The sequence below is a fragment of the Anas platyrhynchos genome, chromosome 3 (assembly GCF_047663525.1).
Source record: "Anas platyrhynchos isolate ZD024472 breed Pekin duck chromosome 3, IASCAAS_PekinDuck_T2T, whole genome shotgun sequence".
Taxonomy (NCBI): Eukaryota; Metazoa; Chordata; class Aves; order Anseriformes; family Anatidae; genus Anas; species Anas platyrhynchos.
Window position 1 is genome coordinate 48,986,875 of NC_092589.1, and position 25,260 is coordinate 49,012,134.

The window sequence follows — 25,260 nt, forward strand, 5'->3', positions numbered from 1 at the left end:
AAATCCTCTCACTTTTTTTTTTGGAAAACACAATAGTTGCAGATATTCTATTATGTGAAAATGACTTTCCAATTTTCCATTTATGCTTCTTAGAGTAACTTTGGAATCTTCCAACAGACAGAACTTCCCCCACCTTACAATTAACTAGAATTCCCTTTTTTAAATTAAAATGCCTGTGTTTGCCCTGATTACTTAAAGGTTTCTCATTTCTTTCACAGAAAGATTAAAAGATGAGAACTTTAAACTAAAACAGAAGTTTTCAACCCTCAAACTGTCTGAGCCTGGAATTTGATCATGCAGCTGGTTATGGCACAACAGGTAGTGGTAAAAAACAAGTTTGCCTATGTATCACTCCATTTGTACATACTACATATGCCTGTTTCAATTAAACATACTTTTCAGAACTGAATCAGACCTTCAATCTCTGTAGCTGGGATAAGAACCACTCAAATATCTTATGCCCAAACAATATATATAAAGAAATTAACAAACACATTCCTGTCAAAGCGTTTTCCAACAGACACTGCGTTTGGACAATAGTTAGCACCAATTTGTTTTTTTCCTAAAGGGAAAAATAACATTTCCCTTCAGAAAGATAATTTTAAAAATTCTGCAAGAAGTACTACAGAATTTCCCCAACTGACTAAGAAACTAAAAAGGGGAGAGCATTTTCAAGACAAAGAGCTGGTTGACTCTACCACAACATACACCAGTTCCAGAAACCAAGTGCAGCACAAACACTCAGAGTTTACACATTAGTACTTCATACACTTTTTTTGTGATCTACTGGATCATTTTTAACATAACCCTTCAGTCATATATTTGGCAATAAAAGGTACCCAGTAGAAGACTCAAATTTTGACAAAATTAATTATGTATCAAAGGGAAGATTTTTTTAAAAACTTTACACACTACATACTAGTTAAAGAATGATCTTAGGAGTTTTAGGTTTGCCAATATAAAGTCTTTTTCTTGTTACTCTTTCTAACCTGATTATAAAGTCAGTCCTAACACTCTCTAGATCTCTTACGTAAATGGATAAATTCTGAATGTCTTTCTCTAGTTGTCTTTTGCTTTCAGAAATTGAAATCATGCAAAGATGTACATTGTATCTTTTTCATACTTCCTATTTAACATCCTACTATATTTTGTTAAATCAAAAAATTAAGACTTTCCCCTGATCTTTGGTAACTTCTACATGTGTTCTGAGTATTTTTTCTTACACAGCTTGTCTCACCACAAGCTTCCTCACAGCCAGCCTTTATTAATTTATTAACAAAACACCCAAAGTCACTAGGTTGTCTGAACACCAACTACTACTTTCCTTCACAAGATAAACTCAGTTTTTTCTCATAAGGACGAGATTTCGTCCAGTGAAAAAGATGCATTTTTATGATGCTAAAATGACACAAAAGTGGTGGAAAAAAACAGTACAGGATGGAATTTACTTTCATGGAACATACTACACTGCCATGCTGAGTCACTTCGCTTTGAGTGAGAATACAGAGAAGATCTAAGAGAAGGGCTCGTGCAGGGTAATTCCGGTCCCTGCAAAAGTTAAAGCCTTTTAAGGCTTTGAACTTTTTTTTAAAAAAAAAAAAAAAAAAAGTTCAAGTCACCTAGCTGGGCACAAGGCAGTTTGTATTACCAGGGAATAAGGAATACAACACATTTTCTAGTTCTACTATATTTATTTCTCCCCAATATAAGTGATGGCAAAGTTTTTTGATACTGCATTTCTGAAGGGTTTTGGTCTTTTTGGAAGGTGCTTTATACAATGACCTGAGAAAACATGCCTTCTTTTCTGAAAGTATCAGAATCTTAAATGAACATAAAACCATGTCCAATTTCACAAGCTTTAAAGCAAAACATCCTTGTATACAGAAAGAAGGTAAAAAAGCTAATGTTTGTGGCAGTTCAGCGCTGCTTTTTAAAGGCAATGAGAACTTCCTGTATATATATCTGAAACAGGAATAAAATTAACCAAAAAGAATTACTCTTCTGAGGAATAATTCGATCAGGGATGAAACATTTAAAGATCATTACATTATTAACAACTAATTCCTGAACTTCCCTTTAGGATGCTACTCTGCAGTAGTATTAATTATTTTTCAGAAGCAACTCCTGAAAATGTACGTCAAAGACTTGCATACAGATACTTACTGCGGGTATCAGTAACTTTTTTACTTCTTCAACAGCCCTCTTCAGTTTTATTTCTGCTCTGTTTTGAGCATCCTCCACAGTGATAAGTACATGTAAATCTTCGTTCAGGTGTTCCCAGTTGGGCTTGCCTCGGTTTTGTTCTTCCTAAAAAAATAAAACACGCAGAGTATGAGCACTGCTACATCCTGTATAAAACAATCAAATAAACAGTAGATAAACTCAGTTCTGTGAATAGTATCAACTGCATTTTCAGCAAAAGATGGGAAACGTCTTCTTGATACTGTGGAGACAGTTTTGTTTCACGTGGCTATTTAACAAGAACTCAGGTTTAAAAATATCTTTTAGAAAGTATTTTGGGGAGGATTTTCTTTCTTTTTTTTTTTTTTTTTTCTAAGGATAACTACAAAACAAGTAGGCTTCCTTAGACTACCTTTCCCCACCAAAGAAGAAGACAAAGTACTACAGAAATACAGTTGCTACCAATATTCTTTGGAGCATTCTGCGGGTTAAACAGATAGAACACACCTGTGGTTAGGCAACCCAATGTTTTCAAAAAAGTTAAACAGATGTGATACACAGAAAGCCCAGCTGAATCTCTCCAAAGGATGTGAAGACTGTGATTCTTCAGTGGCAAGAACTGCTTTTCAATACTCATGCAGAAAAGGTTCAAAACCATTAAACAGAACATCAGAAAGGAAATACACATACTGGATGAAGGGCAGAGACAAGGAGGAGATGGAAAAGCTGCTTTAATACTGTCCACACAAGACCACAAAACAAGACAGTCACTATTACACAGGTCCTCTGTAACATCAACGGCATTAACAATCCCAAAGATAAATCTTAGCAGCAATTTTAGAGGAAGGGAGGGCATGCTAAACGTTCTTTTTTTTTTTTTTTTTTTTTTTGTTTTGTTTTGTTTTTTTTTTTTTGTTTTGTTTTTTAAAGAAGTACTTTTTATTGATACTGCAGGTATCAATATAATTAAGTTACATATTCAACCATCCATTCTTTCAGAAAGAATTAACGCAACCCAGTAGAAACTTTCCAACTCCATTCTTATTAAACAGGTAATAGAGCTAGCTAAATTTAAATACAACAATATTTAAAATGTAATAAAATGTGTAACAACTTTTGGGAAAAAAAACAACCAATACTATAGTAGAAAGAGAAAGGTTTATTATGGCAACATCTGAATCCAAATAAATGTCTCCCTAAATAAACAGATTTATTTAAAACCACTGAATTAAAGTTAAAATACCAGGAATTTAAAAAAAAAAAAAAAAAAATGTCTTCTGCTTGTAAGGCAAATAAATATTTGTGGCTTAACCACAATTCGCATCTAAAAAAATTAAAACCAGTGACGTTAATTGTAAACATGTCCTTTCATTAAAATTCCTCCAGGAAATCAGAAAGATTTAATACCAGCAAATATATGAAGTACTTTATATTCATAAATACGTGAAGGAGCACTGTTCCTTAGAATGTTCTATCTTTAATTCATCTGCTTTAAGTCTGAAATGTTTTGTGAAATAGACAAGAATAAAAATGGAAAATCATGAGAAGAGTATGGAAAATTTATGTAAAAAATCTGTACTTTGGAGGAAATTTCTTTTCATTATTCTCCCTGTAACACGTGTACGTATACAAGTTCCCTTTACCAACCACTGTGATTTTTTATTTTAAGAACAGTCTTTTTGATTATCTTAGAAATGTTATCCCAAGTAACTTTCTAAACAATGGTAGCTATAAAATCTCTGAATTTCAGAAGCTGAAAAATGAATAAGAGAAAAATAACCCTCATTTATAAAACAGATCCTGACACAAAGTGCAGGTGAGTTATAAGTTCCTTGCTGTAATTTAATTTCTGAAGGAACTATCTACCGCTAGGCATTCACAGCTTATTTCACTCAGTCATGAACAAAACTCCACTATTACTATTTAAACTATTAATTTAAAAAAGAAAAAATCTGAAGCAGAAGTGAGTTATTTTATTTTAAAATTGTGACAAGCTATATTCATACGAGGTAGTGAAAAGTATTCTGTTAAATTAAGATTAATTAGATAAGGTTCCTAAACCAGCAGAAGGCACAGCAAAGAACATAGCACAGCAAAGAACATTCTGCTCTCTTCTTGCACGAACAGCTAGCGAGCTGACACAAAAAATGGAAAAGGTACAGGTGTACTAACATAACAAATTCATGATAACCTGCACAACCGTAACACCTCCCAAAAATATTAGAGTAAGATGGACAAATGACAAGGAGAATTACCCCCACATAAAATAGGCATTTTTTTCCTAAAAAAAGAGGGGATATCTAAATGCAGTTTTAGCTACCTACAGCGTGACCAATGCAATACTTGTAGACAATGGGCCAAGAAAGGGGCCTGCTGTGCTCCAATGATTTCTTTTACAATGAAAATAGCACAATGCAAAGTCTCACTACCTTTCAACAAAGAAAAATAAAACATTGTTCCAGTGCATGTATGCCTGACTTATAACTTTTAGAATAAACAAAAAATACTTCAATATATAATAGGAAGTAGATTGCCTCTCTGTGATTCGGTATTGGAGAATTTCAGACTAACAATGGCTCAAGTATTGATGCTGTACTTCAAATTATTCCATTGTAGCATAAATAGTTTTCTGTTGTCGTAGTGTTGGGTTTGTTTAGTTTTTAACAAGTTGTATGTACCATAATACACAGATTATACTGTAGGTCATGTATTCGTAAGACTTGCACACCCCATGATTTATTCTTAGGTGTAACACACTGTTTTAGGTCAATAATCACGTGCACTGTCAGGTCAGACCTCACAACACAGTCGCACAACTACCAGTAGGATGACAACTGAACACGTACATGACTGTTACCATTTCTCAAGTTAAATGGTGAGACGGAAGGAAAGTTTAAGGAGAATGGAAGTCTGTAGGATGTATTTCGAAAAAACAATTAGTCAAAAAAAAAAAAAAAAAGGAACAGTCAGGAACAGGCTTATAATTTCTTCTGTCTCAATACACTTGGGCTCAGAGTCCTTCTACTGCTCCAATTGTGTTCCACAAATTGCTTCCTAGTGGGTTAATTGTTCTGCAAATGTCTGTCATTTGCTTTGTTAGGAGCCTAGTGTAAAGTTGCACAAATGGTTTGTGGGTTAACTTGTATGTTTCCTTTAAAAACAAACAAACAAGCAAACAACAACACAGGAAATTCAGATATACACTAAGTCATTAATTCCAACAGGAAGTCAGATCCAAAATGCATGGCAGGGCTAGGCTCGTAGGAGGAGAGAGAACTTGCAGTTAAGCGGTGCAACTTTTTATGCTACCGTATTCTCCCTTTTAAACCCTGAAGAGATGTTGGGAAAATATATTTTCTCTCAAGTAAAACAATTACTTAAATTGAACTAGTTGCCTTTATGCAATTTGTCTTAAAAACATCCCAGTCCTGTAAAAGGCTGAACCAGGGTCTACTGAGTATTATCTGGAATTCTGTCTGGAAGGTGTTCATCTTGAGACTTGTAAAATATGGTCTGAGACTTTAAGGGTTATTTTGAGTTTGGTTCTGGAATTGTTTTTTGGGAAAAAGTGATGCAACAGTGATCAGGAGGAAATGACTAGGAGTTGCTCACTGTGAAACTTTGTAGAAAGTGTCATAGATTTTGGTTAAGACGTTTGATTTTCTTCATAGAGGAACAATACAAAGCTGTGTTTTGTGTTTTTGATGAAAATGTTGGCGATAACCCCCTGATGTTTCAGCTGTTGCAGAGCCGTGCTCACACAGAGCCCAGGACCCTTCTGCTCCTGGCACGGCCCTGCCAGTGAGGAGGCTGGGGGTGCTCCAGGAGCTGGTGGGGACACAGGCAGGACAGCCTGGGCAAAGGAATGTCCTACGTTATGAAGCACCGTGCTCAGCTGGAGAAAAGGAGGAGGAAGGTGGAACATTGGGAGTGATGGCGTTTGTCCCCCTGAGGAGCCGCTCAGCATGCTGAGCCCTGCTGGCCTGGGAGCAGCCAAACCCCTGCCTGCCGATGGGAAGCAGCGTGGGGATCCCTTGCTTGGATTTGCTTGTGTACCCCAGGTATTGCTTCACCTGGTGAACTCCCCTCCTCTCAACCCATGAGTTATTGCACTTCTACCTTTCCAATTCTCTCCCCCATCTCTTCTGGGGACAAAGACCATGGGCTGGGCAGTGCTGAGCTGCCTGACAAGGCTAAACCACAATAGAAAGAAATTGGAAATGGTGGCTACCTTGAATTGAATTGCAGCTGAGACAAACCCAATAACTTGAAGCATCAGAATGGCTGAGGTCAGAAGGGATGCCTGGCAATCACCCCGTCCAACACCCTGCTCAGGGCAGGGTCAACTAGAGCATGTTGCTGAGGGCCACATTTTGAGCATCTCCAAAGTTGGAGACTCCACAGCCTCTCCAGACAACCTGATGCAATGTCTGACTTCCAGTCATAGTTAAAAAAAAAAAAAAAAAAAAAAAAAAGCCTTTTTTTTTCTCACGTTTAAATAGAACTTCTCTGTATTTCAGTCTGTGCCCATTGCCTCTCATCCTTCAGCAGCACTACAAAGTGATTCAGCCACATTGCCAGCTCTGTCCAGAGTTAAAAACCATAAGGAGTAATAGGAATTGCCTTGAGAGTTACTTTGGGCCAAAACACATTTGTTAGCACAGCAGGACGGGAACATACATAGAAGAAAGAAATAGCACCATGAAAACCAGAAAACCTGAATAAAAGACTGAGGGAAAATAAATTCAATTACATATATTCAAAACTGCATAATGTACACAACAAGTAATTTACAGCATGAAGTTCTGCTGCATCCCTGAAATTGTTTATGTAAGAATTATACAGGAAAAATGGAGATAGAAAAGATGCAGGAAATTAGAGAATAAAATGATTTATGCCACAAGCTTGGGGAACAACAGTATTAGAAGAGCTTAATTACAACCAAACTATCTTGTCTGCTAAATTAAAGAACATTAAGAGTAATATAACTGGCAGATGAAATTTCACTGTGTTCCTTGTCTGGCAGAAATTTCAGTATCCTTAAATATGGCCTAATTCTGTAAACAGATTTTGTTTTCCTTCTGTTGCCTGTGAGTATACACTCATTATCCTCAGGGTACCTGTACACAATAATGGACTTAAAGAAACTGTTCAATATTTAACTTAATAGTAAGGTCACTGGGTCAAGTAGTTAAAAAGATTTTCTTTCTACGACTTGTTGAAATTTCATTCCACAAAAATCATAAAAGAGAAAAGGTTAGAGGTTTTGTTCTGGGGGAGCGGAGGAGGATTTTGTTGTTGTTATGCTTTGATTTTTTTTGTTGTTGTTGTTAAGGAGATAAAAAGCAAGCAGAGGATGCACCTGATTTGCATCTAAACAGCCAAGCTTTAATATTAAAAATGAAGTCCTTCTCCCTGTTGATTTCCATCCTGTTTTCCATAAACCTCACCTTTACAATAGTAATTCCAAGTCACGGCCTTATTCCTCCTGGATCCCAATACTTCAAGGCCATTTATACTTGTATCTTCATATCCCATCCCAAAGCTTCCTTCATAGTACCTCTGCTATTGATCTGACCAAAAAAAGAAGCGACCACAGATAACTAGCTAACTGTAAACTAAGCAAAACAGATGACTGAAAACTTGTCATATCCCGTCCCTCAACCAGGGTTATTAATTTAGGCCTCTCCTCTACCTACCCAATAGTTTTCACAGAACTTTAAACCCAAAAGAAAGAAGTGTCTGTCAAGCCTGGCTGAAATTGTTCAAGAGATTCAAAACAGTGAAAGGGGAAAATATGAGAAAGAAAGAGGAAATATGAGAAAGAAGGCCCCAAATCACAGAATATTTTCATTAAGCACATTTTAAAAACTCAAACTGTTTCTCACAACAAATGTCTAAAGTATGGCCCATCAACCAGAAAGAAGTTGATTAATTAAAAAAAAACCCTAATGAAATAGAATCCTGTCATTTCCAGCTGTTAAAATGACATTAAAGAAAACTGAAAAACTGAAAACAAATACTTTTCCTGTATCTGTTTATAAACAGGCAGGGATATATTAAACAACAACGAAAGAATGCAATGTGATCAAAACAAACAAGCAGAAAGTTTTCCACAAGGGTTACTTTTCTTTCATTTTAGAAAGCTATGGCCCATAGCATTAAAAAAGTACAACTCCCATGCTGTGCAGTTTTTCCAATATAATTCACACAAATTCCAGCACTGTTGGTCATTAGAAAATCCAAACACAGCTCAGTAGCAGAGGCTTTTTAAATAAATAAAGCCACTAGCACAGGGGAATGTTGCGAATGTACCTCAGTATCCTCACTTCTCCTGAAGCAATAGATTATTGGATGGTAGAAACACAATTTAATTACAACAAGCTGCTCTCTCCCTACTGACTTACAAAAAAAAATATGGAAAAACTAAAGCACAACTGAAGAATGTTTGCATGCAATGTCAAATTGAATGCTAAAATTAAAAGGCATCAGAATAGCATTATTCCTTTAAACCATGCAAGGTTTAATTCAGTGACATTCTAAGAAGTTTAATTACAATTATTCTAAGATGTAAGAGTCAGTCCAATCACTCAACCACTTCTCACAGTTGAATAGAGGTAGTAAGATGTAGAGAGAAGTTTAGCTATCTAGTACAATTACCACACCATATTTTGCCTAATTGTGCGATAGGTACATTACAACTGACAGTAGTTCAAGAGGAACATTTTTTTTTCCATAATGAAAACTTCCACAAATACATGTTTTAAAAATAACTGGAAAAACAGAAAAAGAAACTGTGTGAACGTACAAAAATGTTCATGTGCTGATTTAAAGCAATTTTAAAACAGAAGTTAAATTAACGTAAAAGGGACAAATCAGTAAGCTCATTCATTGTAAGAGAATTCAAGTCTTGCTCTGGTTTTCGCATTTTTAAGAGTTAATATTCATTATAGCCATGCAATGTTAGGTTTAAATTAACGAGTCATTCAGCAGAGTAACACTGCTCAACCACTCTGTACCGGTTACGCGTTATTTAATGAGCTTTTGTCAACACAGTCAAACTGGTAAAACCAAGCCAGAGCAATCTAAGAAGAATTTTTTCCCTAACCTACTCATTAGTCCCAACCCTTCAGGGCCACAAGACTTGTTGCTCTTATGTTGCCCAACACTGAAATACTTTTTTCTGCCAACCTCATATACAGTACTTCATTTTTGGAGCTTTTTTTAAAGAGATCATTGAAAATGAACATTCAGAAGACAGATGGTTTTTATAACATTATGCAAGGAATAAATACGTAGAAGTAAATAAGAATAAATACTTAGAAGCGTCAGATATAAAAGTCACTCCATGTCAGCTGATAAGTATTCATGAGAGCTCTAGCTCATGCAAAACAAAAATAATTTTTGTCATCTACTGTTGCCTTACGTCCTTCTGTGACCAACCTAACATCTTAAAAAGGTTCACTCCCCTTACCAGGGGGTTTCTCTTGCTCCCTCCACTGGGGCTGGCCCCAGCACCATGCCAAAGAGCCAAGCCAACATGCTCCCACTTCCCCCCCCCTCCTCCCCATTTTCTGATATACAAGTAAGTTGAAGAAGATCATAAGGAACTAGACTACTGAGTGTCAACACCAGGTCGGTGCTATAATTCAGGGAGGTGGAAAATGAGGGAGCATATTTTGAACACTTAAAGCGACTTAAAGACTGGCTCACCATTCTCATGAAACTACTCCATGTGAAAGCTCATTACTTGTAAGCCCACGTAATACTCTTACCTTTATTATCTGACATGAAGCAACTTGTTCATATACATAAAAGCAAGGTATTAAATGCTAGCATGTAATAATATTTACAAACATGGAGGTCCACCTAATAGCCTTTCTCTTTCTCCTCTGATTTTGTCAGTAAATCTGAGTAAATTTTGATAGGACTGGTGAACAAAAAATACCCTGGAAAAAAAAAAAAACACCCCACTCCAAACCTGTATAAAGATGTGCACTTGTATGATATACTCCTGACATTAATATTTCAGTCAAGTTGTTACTTTAGAAGATGCCTGCATATGAAATCAGCACTTAGGTTTTCATCAGATGAAACTCCAAGCCAGCCCTGCAGAAAACCAGTTGAAAATGATGCACTAATTACAGTATCTGTTTGAACAACAGAAGTAATTTTTATAACATGAAGCATCGGAACACACTGATTGTCCTAACCCCTGCTGATAAACTGCTTTAATTGTGCAGTTACAGTCAGGCAAATTAACATAGACTTTTGCTCCTACTGAGTTTCTAATGATGGCAGTTCAAAAGCAGAAAGCTGCTGAAAAACATAATGTAACAAAAGAAATACTGAAGGAGGAACACCTGGCCAAGGAGAACAGTAACTTACTTCATGTCTAAAAATTCTGATGGAAGCTCTCTCAGAAAGAAGCAAAAGATTATTTGTTTAAATGAATGCAGTCACATACTCACTATTAATTTGAATGGCAGACAAGTTAGTATTATTATGTCTTTAATTATCCATCAGTCTTCTACAGTAGGCCCCCTTCAAGACAATTCTGGATTAAAAAGCGGGTATCTTCCATTGCATTAAACCAGCCAGTATCTGTCAAACACTGTTAAAGGCCATTACCTAAAAATATTCTAAGTACTTTAAAAATAGCACAATGGCATGAAACAACCTAATATTTAAATGGATAGAATAGGATTCTGTCCTAGGTCTCTCTAAGCCTTGACACAGACGTGGTGCTCAACAAATTGAAACCAAGTGCATTCCCCAAGTTCAGATCTGCTCTGCAATCAAACTGGTTCCTACATGCATGAAATACCACACTGGATCTTTTTAAAGCTGTGGCTTCATGACACAACTGAGCTGCTCCAGTAATGACTGTCTGCCGACCAGAGAGGATGCCTTGATGACCAAGCCAGCACTCTCCAACCACTGCTGCTCTGCATTTTTCTAGCTGTACAAGAACTGCTTGAGCTAGCAGAAAACTTCGTGCTCCAAAGGGTAATCTGCTGTGAAACAGGCAACAAGTGCACTCTTCAGTATATTCTTCCTCCCTGTTTGCCTCAAAAGTTGTGGTGCTGTGAAAAACAACAGCAAGGATCTGTGGAATGAGCTGCACTGTCAAGTGCAACAGAAACTCTTGACAGAACTGGAGCCTGTTACAATTTTAGGATGAATAATTATTAACATTAACTTAGGATACAGTTTTGCATGACAGCTTAGCCAATCTAAAAATCAAGACACCAATGAAAAAAAGAGAAGCCAATCTAAAATCAAGACACCAATGAAAAAAAAGAAGCATGAGCCTTTTCCCTTTATTTCACAGATATGAAACTACCTCCTCCAACCATTCACTTATCTTAAGATGCTGAAATGATGGTGAGTGTCAGGCCATAATGATAGAGCCATTATAATCCAGGAAAAAGGAGCAGAGGGATCCCCTTACAATTGACTTCATTTTCTTTTCGTTATGTTTCCCCAAGCTTTTTTTTTCCTAGCCACTGTGAGACTGGTCACTTCCCTAGACCATCGAACCATGCAGCCTCATCAAAATGGGCACTTACCAACAATAGAGTGGGTAGGTGTATGAAACAAACCCACAGACATGTTACACACAGAATCAGTGTCAAAACAGCAAACTCCAAAAACAGTGTTACAACTGGCACTTTGCATAGAAGATCTGTCTATGCCTTTGTATCCTAACTTCGACACCTCCCACATCTCTTGCAAGCAGGGTAGCAAACTGGTGAAGTCGCATACCGGTTTTATAAGCTACAGCTATCTGAAGCTGAAACACTCTTGGTTCCTTACACAAATACTATCAAGAACATATAATTCATATAAAAGCTGGAGAAAACTGCAATGGATCTACGGATTCTACATGGAAGCTGTAGATAATTTTGTACATTTAAGTAGCAGAGTTAGTGACTCACGCAGTCCTGTCATTACAGAGGAGTCACTTGGTTCTTCACAGCTTTACGGTCTTGTTTATAGGCCTCAAAGAACACATATTATCAGCCCAACAGCAGTTTAAAATTCGAAGGAGTACAGTAAACATGCAAAGTTTTTCTAATCAGTTAGGGTTAATATAGAGTGATACTCTTGGGTTTCCTTTACATACACAAGTCATATGTAAAGGACCATTTCCTCAGCAAACAACCCAACTGGATTCAACCCAACTGAATTATTGTAAGACAACACTGCAAACACCACCAAGCCCAACTTACCCAGAAGGGACTTATGACCATAATCTTCTAGAAATATGGAATCTCCATGCCTCTCCTTATTCTGATTTTTAAGACATTGCAGCTTTCAACCTAATGTGAAATAAAGCTGCTGGACAGCAACAGGCTAGTAGCAATTTTTAATAGTGCTCATTGCACTTTTGTCTCCTCTGTACTGAAAAGATGAAAAAATACAGTTTCAGCTCCTTTACCCACATTATTTATGACCTCTCACGTCAAGCTTTTCATCCAATTTCTCCCCCCAATGGCAGACCATTTAATGTATGAGGAAAACAATGGCAAACCCTTTCCACTTCAAAAGTGAATTAAATAACCAAATATAAAATTTTTCTTTCAACAATAATTAATTTGGGTAGGTAATGTACGTTTGCAATGTTCAATATTCAGTGATTTGGTTTTCCTTCATAAGTCATTGTGATCTGAATTCCAAAACAAGGTATCTGCCTTCAGGACTTCAAGGCACCAGCAAGTATTCCATTTTCACAGAAACATTCTCTATCTTTTATAGCTCAAATTTTATTTTTCTCCATAAACTGAGCTCTGTTGCATTAATAGAATTTTTGTTTTTAGGTTTTGCCCTGATTTCAAAATACTATGTTTTCTTACTTTCATCAAAAACAATAAGAGCTATATATGGAAGCAGAGATTTTAAGAATGGGCACAATTATCATTATCTTGAAATTGTGCTGAATTATTTTACATTGATTTCTCTTCTTGGGGATGAAAGTAAAAAGTTTGGAATGTATGCATATCCTCAGGGATATGGGAGAATTTAGTGAGAATTTAGCATGCAAAATGCATACAGCATAAACACAATGTTTGCGTATGTGTGTTGAAGAGAGGAATGCAATTTTTAATACTGATATTTAAAATCACCATGAAGTAGCAAACTTAACCTAGTCAGGAGTGTTTTATTCTACCAATAATTGACAGGATGTTAAAAAAAAAAAAAAAAAGACAACATATCAAAAAATATTCCAGTTATGAACCAGTTATTCCCCCTACATCCCAAGAAGCTATTCCTTGAAGTATTATCAACATATAATAATAAATATGTTTTTAAAGTATATTAAGATTCTTACAAATCACAGTTTTTACTTAATCATTCCTCTAGTTGTGTTACATTTTAATCGACAATTGTATTTCTGCTCAGGAAGAAGACTAGCACACCAAGTCATACCCTTGCTATGGTGGATTTTCTGATTAGGACTATTATTCCATTTCTATCTTCATTTTTAAACACATCGTTTCGAGTACTATCGTCACTACGTTCCTGAAAAGGCTCATTAGAAGTCCTGTACAATATAAGTAAGTAAACAGTAAATTTTGATTTAGGTAGATTCAAGCATCAAACTACCACCCTAACAAAAATTTCTGCTTAACTATAATTTGTCTCTCTATTCTACCAGAAAACTTACCAAGGTGCCTAAAACTCTACTAAAGTGCATACTAGAAAGCAAAATTGTCTTAAACTGGAAGTCTGATACCCATCTTCCATCTAAAGTTCTCAAACCAGGAGAGCTGAAAATGTTAACACCAAAAAGGACCTAATCTGACAACGCTTTTCAAAACTACCGAAGGCAGAGCAAGTTTAAGAAAATTGCTTCAAGAAAGAAGTTGCGGCTTCACAAAAACATAATGTAACAGTGCAGTGGTTGGAACACTTGTCCAGGAAAGGACAATCCAGATCCAGAGCTCCTCCTTCACTGTCCACTTGATCTGTTAGGAAGGAAGGCAGATTGTTGCCCAAGAGATTAAAAAAAAAAACAAACAGCAAAATACAGAGTGCTGGAGGCATCTCTAGCCCAGAGATCAAGGAAGAGATGAGGAGATGGGTTCCTATTTTGTTTTGATCTAGGACCAGAGGCTTTTTGCAATTCCGAGTGATTGGTTGAAATGTATAAATAGCACTTTGAGAAGCTGCATGTCCAACTTCAAGGTGAGCTGCTTGGTTTTCCCTTATCCACTCATACGTATCTTTCAATTTCATCTGTGCAATGACCACAAAGGTGGTGTCTTCTAAATCTATGGATTATCTATTTGAGAACATAGAAGAAATAGCAGAGCCGTTCCATGTTTCTGAATAACCGTTCTATTGTATACACAGAAATGCTATCAGCTGTATAAAAAAATATCAGTTCGTTGCTTTCCCTCTGTCTTCTGGTCTACACAGCATAGTACTTCCGAGTACTTCTTTAGAGATTGTTTTTGATAGTTAAGAAGGGGGAAGAAAACAACCCTTCTGTACTGCAATTTGGACTGCCATTTATAGCTACTGAATCTTCAATGGTGCAATCAATGTAGCACTACTCACTAGCCCCAGTAAAAGCAAATATATATATATATATATATATATATATATACGCACACAAAACAAATGATATTTTTGTATTCAATGGAGAACATGATCAGCTCTTACATTGTCAGTATAATTTTACATTTTCAACATACGCCTTCCTCTTCTGAAGTACTATCGTGTAACTTTCATTAAAAATAACTACCGCAGATTATTGTGGCATCTGTCTTTACTGAACTTCAAGCATTTTTTTCTCTCAAATCCTTGTTTTATTTCCTCTCTGTCTTGCTTAGCTTTGATTGCTGATTTGCATAGCAAATCTGGTCAATGCATGAGTACTCCCCTCCTCAATAATTTGAGCTCAGTGCTAAATTGATCAGTTTCTCCATTAAGCTCATCCTCACACAAACACCCTAGAGCTCCAGCTCTTTTGTGACAGCTCCACACAGAAACAATGTTGATCAAACCATGAAGGTCAAGAAATGACAGAACAGTACTTTGCTTTTCTTCAGGTACTATTCCTGAATAGTCAAATGAAGAATTCCACCAGTTTTTCACTCGTTTATGTCAAAAGGCTAAGAAACAGATGAAGCAACATTATTTTATGTATTTTTTAAAAAAATTAGAAATGACTGATTTTCTTCTACTTCAAAGTGAATTCACAGCACTGTAAAAGAAGGAGAAAGAAATATGAAAAGAAAAAATGTATTAGCAAATTGACCTTTTGAAGCTATGACAATAAATAGAGCTGCTTAGAGCCAATGTTTTAATGCTAACATACCTACATCTCTGCTTCCATAATCTCAATTTGTCTGTCACTTCCAGAGTCCAGGGACTCCGCCTCTGCTTGAAAATCCAACCCTAGATCTAACCCATTTGTCTCTTTGGCTTCCACTGGTTCCTCAAAGATAAGACATAAAAGACGCTAATTGAAGAACACTGAAAAATCGAATTCATCTCCTAATACATACTTGTGTCGCTAATATCAGTAGGGATTCCTCTGCATAAACCTTGGTGAAGGGCTTAAGGGATTATACTGTGAAGACAATGTTATAAAATGACAAGACAGTCATGTCAAACCCTCATTTACTTGAGTAACAAAATAATTATGCACTTCTAGAAAAGAGAAGTGCTCCTACCCACATTCTCATGCTGTTAACATTTTACAATAATACCTGATTGCTAAACCTCCTTAAAAACTTTCCAGGAACTTCTTAACTTTTATCAAGAAAAGTAAAATTTTGCTCACTCCAGATCTCTGCACAAAGGTATACAAGGATGTTGCTACAGAACATTTTTAACAGAAATTCAGACTGGGCTTGTTAATTTAACCTCAGTGTGCCATGAAAATTGAAAAGTACCACCTCTTAACCCTCAATATAATAGAAAAGTTTGAGATATGGTTATAAAATTGCACTGAACTACTTTCAGAACAGCCAAAAATTTTTAAAAAATCAGAAGGAAAACTTTTCTCTTGACCTCTGTTGAAGACCATAAGAAAGTTACCTTACCTTTAAAATCAGAAGACTTATAATGAACAACTTTATATCAACACATTGCTTGCTTTACTAATTTTAGGAGCCAAAAGAAAAGAGCTAGATACTAGTTTCCAACAGCTTTCTGAGCGATAAAGAAACTGTTCATACTCTGAAGTTTTAAAAAAATGCAAAAATATCAAACAAACATTCCTTGATGAAAAATGGGGTACCAGTTTTGATATGATTACATCCATCATTTTTCTTATTTCTACTCTTGGGATGAAATCTGCCCTGAAGAATTCCTCAAAGATGTGTAATGGAGCAGGTGGCCGAATCACTCCTGATTCCAGCAGGGATGGCAAGAAGAATCTCAAGCATCTAGGCAGCTGAATTGTATCCTGAATAATTAGATTCAAATCACCTCTTATGCCAACAAGGAAATGTGGTGCTAACCATACGCCAAACACTTTCATAAGATGTTCCTTAAATAAGTATTGCAAACTTCAGATGCAGTGTCTGTGCTTATGAACTTGAACGCTGATATTTTGTAGTGAAGCTGAGAAAAACTTTTCTAAATCACAACTTGTAACTATTTTTTTTTTAAATTTGTTTTGTTGTTTTCTTCTGTGGAAGGGTTTCTTCCCTCTTCTTTGTACTAGCAAAAGCTCTAAACCCTTCCAGGGCCAGTTCAACACAGCAGCAAACTACCGCTGTCAGATTAAGTTTCTGCCTGCTTAGCAAGTTGAACTGGCTCAGTGACACATCCCAGAAGCAGCAGACTGAGCACAAAGGAGGGCACAGGAATATCCCCTTGTGGGAAGCTGCCAGCTGTCAGTCACACCTTCAAGCAGAGGCACAGCCTGCCTGCAGCAGGAGGCAGCAAGCCACTCGCAACAGGCAGAAGGATGAGGGAGCCCCATGCTCTCCCAGGCATAATACTCTCTAGATGTGCTGGGCTCAAGTATTGCTCAATGTTAAAAGCTATTTTGCATATGTTTCTACTAACATGCCAAGTAATCTGAAAACTCAGTTTCCATTCACCTCATCTTAATCATCCAAAGCAATCAAAATTTTCATTGACAAATACTGAATCTCAGTTGCTCACCTGAGAAATTAACATCCTATTTATTTAAAAATTAAAATCATTCATGGTATAGTGATGAACTTCAAAAAAAAAGTTCATTTGTACAAAAAGATCATAATAAGAAATCTTAATTCTACCATCTTTTAATTTGTGTTTACAATCCCAACATTTCTTTTAAAACGTACACAGGGAACATCAGCTGGGTTTCACTATCCCCATTTCCATACCCATCATGCAGCAGCATTAATACTACCCTATTATGTAAGACTTTTTTTAAAAAAAACTTTTGTAATCACTTAGGAGTGCTTTGTACTAACAGAATGATAATAATTAACATGCCACTCAGTTATTCATGCTCTCTCATTTCTTCACACAGTGATTTCTTCTGCAGTACTAAGTTCTGGAATTTTAACATTTAAAGAAACATCACGAGAATGCCTTGCATTTTGGACTAGAAAGGGGTGACACCAGAAGTGATGCTCAGAGTTAATTCTGCACTCAGCTGTCCTCATGAAACGACTGCAGACAGGCTTTATCTTAATGACAAGATACTGCTGAGCAGATTACTGGCTGTGATTCTCATCCTACTGCTTAAATAGTGGTTAGCTTTGAGGAAAGCCTGACTTCTTCTTCAGGAAAATGGGTCTTTTGGAGAAAAACAATCAAACTGGTTGACTGACGTTACAAACTCATTTTCCATAGAATACTGTTGTTAAACAGACACTATGTTACATCCTGAATATGTTCTGTTAACAAGTGTATTGTGCTGTCCAAACAGGGTAGGAGGTTCCGTACAGTTAAAGTTAACTGAAGAGCTAAATTTCAGAGTCACTTTAACCCGTTTATATACTAATTGATTTGCTCTGCATCTAAAAACTCACCCAATAATTAAAATGTTCTCAACAAAATTACTTTTACATTTAAGCTGTTTTTCTGAGTTTCTTGTTGTTCTTTAAGGAATGGGCTATGTGAGCTTTGTATTGTCTGCTTTAGATTTGTATTACAGTAATGCTGTTAAGCAGTGGATAAATACTGCATAATGCTGTTGTCCATAATTTATTGTACTTTTCATCGAGAGGGACCCACAGTCAGTTCAGTATTACAGTGCTAAGTGGAGCAAAGCACAAAGCATTTTATATAACATTTCTAAATGCTATATAAAAAGGTACTGTTCAGAAAAAGTTTAACATACTTAATATTAACTCTAAACTTGCATATTTTTTTTTTGCAATTTTTTTAAATTAGAAAGTTTATTCTCAAAGTAAAATAATTTAATCTTAGTGATTATACAAGTCTGTATTTAAATAACTTTGGTTCTCAGTTTACTCTCTCCTCCTGAGATAGTTCCATTCGTTTCATTAACAAATAAACAAATTTATTTGTAAACAAATAACTAGGTCAAGAAGAACGCAAAAAAAATAATAAAATACTAATGCAAAGTAAATTAATCACAGCTAATTGCTATTAGAACAATGAAATTTCAATGTGACAAAGAAAACAGAAGACTCCCCAAATTTGTCACCCAGTACAGAATTAACAGTAAGTATTAACTTAATGAATTAAAGTTGATTCCTCGAAATAAAATAGAACTACTAGATCAAATGATCTCAGCACACAAACACAGGAACTGGAGGGAGACAAGAACCACACAGAACACCATTACAGTACGAAGCCATAAAAATAAAGGCAAATCCTTGATGAGTTAACCAAGTGCAAAGGCACTTAAAGTGAATAATTTCAATAGATTCCAGAGCATCAACAGAAACAGGCACTAATTTATTACAAAAATAAAGTAATTGCTTCTACTCTTCTGAAGTTAAGTTTCAAACGCATCTTCTATTTTGTCAGAATATCCATTATACATGCTTACCTGCCCCCAAAGAAAAATAAGCCCAAAAGTTTAATAGTTTAAATTAATATACTACTGAATGACAAAAGCCTGTAGTAAGCCAAAGGCCAGGAAGAAAAGGACATTATGTACATGCTTTTTTGTGTTCTACAAAGGTTTCATCCATCTTAGAAAATAACACAGTATAGTGTATGAATTGAGCACAAACACAACCACACACTCTGCTCTCATCCTAGAGAGTTAGAAGAAAGGTGGCTTCCCTCATTCTAAACACTTCCTCAACATCAGGAAAGCACAAGCACAATCCCTTTGATCAAAATGCAATTCAGCAACAGACAACACAATCAGATTTTCTGCCAACCAACAGGTGCTGACCTCCTACTTACTAACCACACAGCCACATCCTTTTCCCCTTCTCTCTTTTTCAAACTGGCACAGGTATTAATTTGACCACACTTTTGGGTCAATACAGCTTATTAAGAAGCAAAAACTACTACTAATCATTATTAATCATTATTATTTCAGTCAATTTAGGAAGCTACAATAGCTAACCAAGGTGCTAGCTAAGCACTGAAGCAATGCAAGGAAGACTTGACTATGCACACTCAGTGGCAGCAAGCTGTCAAACCAGATTAGCTCTCCCACTGAACCACACTCCCAGATTAGCAGAACAGATCTAGCTTTTCCTGTCCTCACTGTAGCCCTGTAACATGCAACAGCACATTTCCCCCCCCCCACTGCTAAAGATAAATTGAGCAAAACTGCCCCAAATAGACATAATCCCCTGTTGTTATGAAACCATGCAAATTTTGTATTTTTGTTGAAGAGTAAAGAAGAGTAAAGACCAAGAAATAACTAGATTCCGAAATTTGAAGGTTCTTTACAAAGCATTCAAAGAAGTGAGGTAAAAATGAACAGTGTCAGCATGCTCCTTGTCATTAATATCCTCCATGAGACAATTGTATGCTGCCGAGAAATTGAAAACATTCTTAAGTATTAGCTATTACACTTTGATCTTTGCACTGAATTATGACTGAAGAGTTCAGACACATCAAATGAACTACTTCTAAATAGGAAAAAGGTGCTGAAAACATTGAAAAACTCCAGCACTTCCTCCCCTAAAACAGCACTGATATTAAAGAGAACTAAAACCCAAATGTACAACTCCACAACTTTGCCTCCCAGCTCTCTGTAAGTATCCATCTAGTATGATGCATGGTCAGAAAGTCCTGTTGTGTTTCAAATGTCTTCATCTTAAGTAACAAAACTGAACCCAGCAAAACATTTATTAGTGGTGGACAGAATACACTTCAAGCCCGTATGTTCCATATTTGGTGTGTCCAGAAACTGATTTGGGTACCCCAGAACATTGATTATCTAAAGATATTAAAAACAACAGCTACACAACATACCAAGATGCCAGCCACCCAACTCAACTAATTCAGAAGCAATCTGAATTTGAAGACTTCACCTAGAAGTATGCAGTTTCTCAATAGTTTAAGCTATTTTAAGTCAGTGCTGCTGGTCTGACCTTGACACACCCAAGTGCTTGTGATCCAGTTCATGGCACTCAGAAACAACAGGAAAAGTTCCCAGCTTTAGTATTCTGCTGGTTTAGCACCAAAGCAGATCATTACAGTCATTTACATCACCAGTAACTGTCAGAAGGGAGAAAATATTCCTAACTAGGGCTGCATGAACAGCACTGGACAGAACGTATAGACTTAAATAACTGTTGTAAGAGCAGTACTAGAACTGCAGCCTGACATACTTGAAGGAGTCAAATTTTCTGATGAGCACTAGCACTCAGAGGCTGACTGTTTTTTAATATGTCAGCAATACAGCTGCATAGTTCCTTCCTGAACCTCCAATACAACTTTCAGAAAACAACAGAATACCTACTTTAAGAGCAAGAGCAATACCTTCAGGAGACACTCAACATAAGGTCTCAGAAACGTCCCCAGCATGGAAATAATTACAGGTTTAGACCAAGCGCATAAGAGGTTGTGGAATTTCTTTAAGTGAGAATTCTGAAGAGCTGATTTGAACGCCAGCAGTTGGAGGTAGCAATATTAGTCACTGATTTTTTTTTTTTTCCTTTAAAGAAGAAAATCACTATGAGGAACCGCCCAAAATAATTCACATTTTGAAGATTAGCGAAGGGTTTTTTCTTTGGAAACTATTATCATAAAAAGACTTAGTAATACAAACTGGTGTGTTTTTACACCAGCTAGGTATTTCATAGTATGCAACTGAAGTGAAATCTGTCAATAAGCAATAAAAGGTTAAATCTATTTTTCGTCTCACCAAGAATACAAAGCAAATTCATCATCTGGTGAAGGGAGGGTTGAGGTTCTTTATCAACCAGGGTCTCCTCAAGTTGTAGTTGACTTGCACAAACTTAGTGGAATGTTTACAGTAAGTAAAACATTTACTTGCCTCTACCTCCATAACTGCTGGATCATGGTTGTCTCTGCTCTTAAAGGAGACCTGAAAAGCAAAAAAAAATTGGGCATGTGCCCTATTTTGCTTCTTTATGATGTTTAATAGAGGCATGAAGGGCTGGGATTAGTGTTTTTATTTTATCCTGTGATGGATACATTTTATTCCTTCTTGTTTACACTTGAGACTGATATCCCAAGAAACCACAATAAGCTGTACCACAACCTAGTTAAGCGAAAACAATGCAAAATTCAACAGAAGTCTCAAAAAAAAAAAAAAAACTTCAGTCTTCCCCCTTCCCGCCCCTCCCAGTCCCCTGAAATCCTACTTCATCTGAGCAACCAGTAACTCTGGAAAGGGTCTGTGTTAAATACTCCTGCACAGACACCACTGGTGATTTGCACACCATTTTTATAAACTAACATCACATATGCTATGAAAAAATAAGTTACTCCCCCTAGAAATTCAATTGAGATACAGCTTAAATTTATAAGATAAAAAGCAATAAGGGAAAAAAAAGTTCAAATCATTTTCAAAGCCTCTTCATGTTGTGAAACAGCAAAATAAGCAAAAACACAATTTTTAGAAGTGCTTTGCAGAGACAGAAAAAAACAAAGAATGAAAAAAACAAACCATGAGCCAGCTAACCACTAAAGGTAGCCCAACATGTCTACCTCATCCACTATTAGTATGTCTGTAAAATACAGCCTGTACATACGCTACGATATAGCTACCATAAAAGCTGCAAACATTTTTCTTTAAAAAAAAAAAAAAAAAACATAGTGAATTTCACCTGATAGCAAGATACTAATTTGTAAAATAGTAATTGTTATTATTATTCATGCCAGATGCAAATAAGCAAGAAGGATAACATATTCTAATACCTGTTGCTGTTGAGACAGCCATTGTAGCTAAAGGTGAGAATGCAGGGAGAAGGGATTGGAGCAAGTTGAGGGACAAGCTTTTTTTCTGTGAGTTTTGTCTACATTAACATGTATGATGTGTTACCACATTGCAGAAAGGTACAGGTGTCAATACTTTTTAAAACAGATGCATCCTAACTTTTCTTAAAAGCAGCTTTTCTTAGAAATGAAAATTTACATGGTTGTAGGTACTTTTACATGTTTTACTCATCGAAAACAGAGGATCACATAAAGAGAGACAACACCACTGATTCCATTCAAAAACCAGTTTAAGCCCCTTCCATTCCTTCCATCCACTCCTCAGCTACATAATTTCAATGTTTGAGAGGGGAAAGGCATGAAATCCAATTTTTATTTTAAATAGGGAAGTTAATAACATTGTTTATGTAAAACATGTAATCATCAAAAAGGATGCCTAAATATATGAAACATAATACATCTAAGTACATTAAAATACATACTTAAAATCCAGCTATAAATTATGCTGCCTTTAACTTATTTCAGTTTGATAAACTACCCTCAACCAATGTTGGGTAGTAGTCAATGTCTGAAGCTAAATCAAATCCATGAACTTGCTAAAGCTCCTCATCTTGATGCACATGGAATGTGATCTTGCTGAACTGCTTTAGAATTAGTCAGCCTCATCATCCTTCTCTGACAAAAGAGTATTTTATTTTGATATACTCAGATTAGAGAACCTGGTGACAGAAGCTACAGTTCTATAAACACTGCTTTCAGGAACAGCACTGATGCACAAGATTTGCTAAGATAGCATGTGTTCCAAACCAGAGCTAGCCGAAGACCTGGGTGTCTTTACCCTAGATCTGTTCCCCAACTTAGCTCTGTGTAATAGAAACAAAAATTATAATTCTCCATCTGCAACAAACTGCAAGTCCCAACTGAAACAGTACAAGCATTGAATGAAATCTCTACAGCAGAGAATTCAATATTTGTTTCTGTTTTTATTTTAACAGAAAGATGAACTATAAGTGAAGATGGAATTAAAAAAAAAAATCCACCTAAATTATAAATACTTTCTAATAATTTATTTTCTGTTAAGCTAAAAGTGAGAAAATCAGGTTTGCCTCATATGAGTAGCTTAGAGCTTTACAAAGTATATGATTCCAGAATAATACACAAGATTCTTTTCTCAAGACTCAGAAGAAAAATATCCACAAAATTATACAATATCCACAAAATAATATTGTTTCCACCTCTCCATTGAACAAGAATCCTCTTCATCTAAATCCTAATTTATTGGGTGATTTAATGGGGAAATAAACTAGAAGTTGAAGTAAAATGTAGTCACTCGTGTATCTCATGTCATGGAACCTGAGGGTGAAGTTTACCTCTTCGAGTAATCTCATTACTTCACAATTAGCTCTCAATGACAAGAGCAGTCCTAACTCTGCTACTTCCCCTGTGCTGAGCCACTGCTTAAACAACTGCTCAGGGAAGCAATTCAGAAACCAGTGAACTCAGTTGCCTCTCAAGAATGTACATGAAACAGCGGGAACAAGAGTCTTAAGACTTTGAATGGGAACTGACCATCAAATCAATTCCAATGCCATACCACTCATGGAAGAACTTCAGTAATTTGTGATAGCAAGAATATTGTTTCCCTGAGGACTAATAATATGAATAGCTCAGGAATTACTCTGCTTAAGAGTGTGTAACCCTCTTCAGTTGTGTATCATTTGACAAAATTTAAGATCATTTGAATTCAATTCTGATTCAAGGACATATGTGAGTATTTCAACATCTACTACGCAACCAACTTTAAAAAAATATACATATATTGTATTCTTTTTAAGATTACCAAACAAACCAGTGACATCAAAATATCCAACCTTTTAAAGTAATGTTTTTAATACCCCTTTTACTGTGCAACAGCTCCTACCCATGCAGCTATTTATCTCAATAACCCCCTTAAGCAACTACTGCACACGAAGCATTAAACACAGAGGACCGAAAAAAATGAAAAGCTACAGGAGCTATAAGGCTACTCCCGATCGATAAAACGTCCCCAGAGCCAACTGATCCACATGGAAGTCTGTCTAAGATCAGTTTCAATGCTCTACCTATATAGTTTTTCTCCACAGTAATCTAAAAGAAATTTCTCTTCTGCTATAACTTAGAAACAATACCTAGACCACATACTCAAACTCTTGCTACAAAACCATACAGTCTCATACAGAAAAGAGCCTTTACTAAGAACATTCGGATAATTCAGGGAAAAAAGCAGACATTTTTCCCGTTAATAGAGTATGTTTTAACCATTTAATAAACTACAGTAGCAGTCCACGAGAGTCAAAACAAAGTTTTAAGTACAATTCACGTGTTCAGCCATATGCATGTATTTCCTCCCTGTCCCACCCCCAATCCCTACCCTGCATGTAGGGCTAAGGTATCTTACTTTTGTAAACAGATCATCATCCTTCTCTTCATGTGGATGAAGAAGTCTGAAATGGCAATAAAATTTTAGCCACTAAACTGAGCATAGACAATATACAACCACTTAAGACACCAGCATTCAAGCTCCAGGAAGAAATGGATATAATGCAGATATAATGTATGCAACGTAACAAGTAGGCACAGCACGTTTTCTACAAAGAAGTTGAAAGAGATGTACAGGATAAGATACACAGATAAATCATAAGATGAACAAAGAACCCACAAAAAAAGTCGTCATCTTTGAGACATCTCAAAGCAAGATGAAAAATGTTTTATGAAATGGTCAAAGTGCAGTATCAT

At 36.2% G+C, this 25,260-nt stretch overlaps 1 protein-coding gene across 44 annotated transcripts in view; it reads right to left on the minus strand.

Moving 5' to 3' along the window:
• Positions 1-25,260, minus strand: part of QKI (QKI, KH domain containing RNA binding) — a 449,819-nt gene that overhangs the window by 341,139 nt on the left and 83,420 nt on the right. For 38 of the 44 annotated variants that reach the window (XM_072035850.1, XM_072035847.1, XM_072035848.1 and 35 more), the window contains exons 4-5: positions 21,581-21,631; positions 2,164-2,307 (exon numbers count right to left, since the gene is read on the minus strand). In XM_072035850.1, the coding sequence (XP_071891951.1) occupies positions 2,164-2,307; positions 21,581-21,631 (195 nt within the window). The remainder of the gene's footprint in view (positions 1-2,163; positions 2,308-21,580; positions 21,632-25,260) is intronic. The other 6 variants (XM_038176203.2, XM_072035880.1, XM_038176197.2 and 3 more) reach the window with 1 other exon arrangement.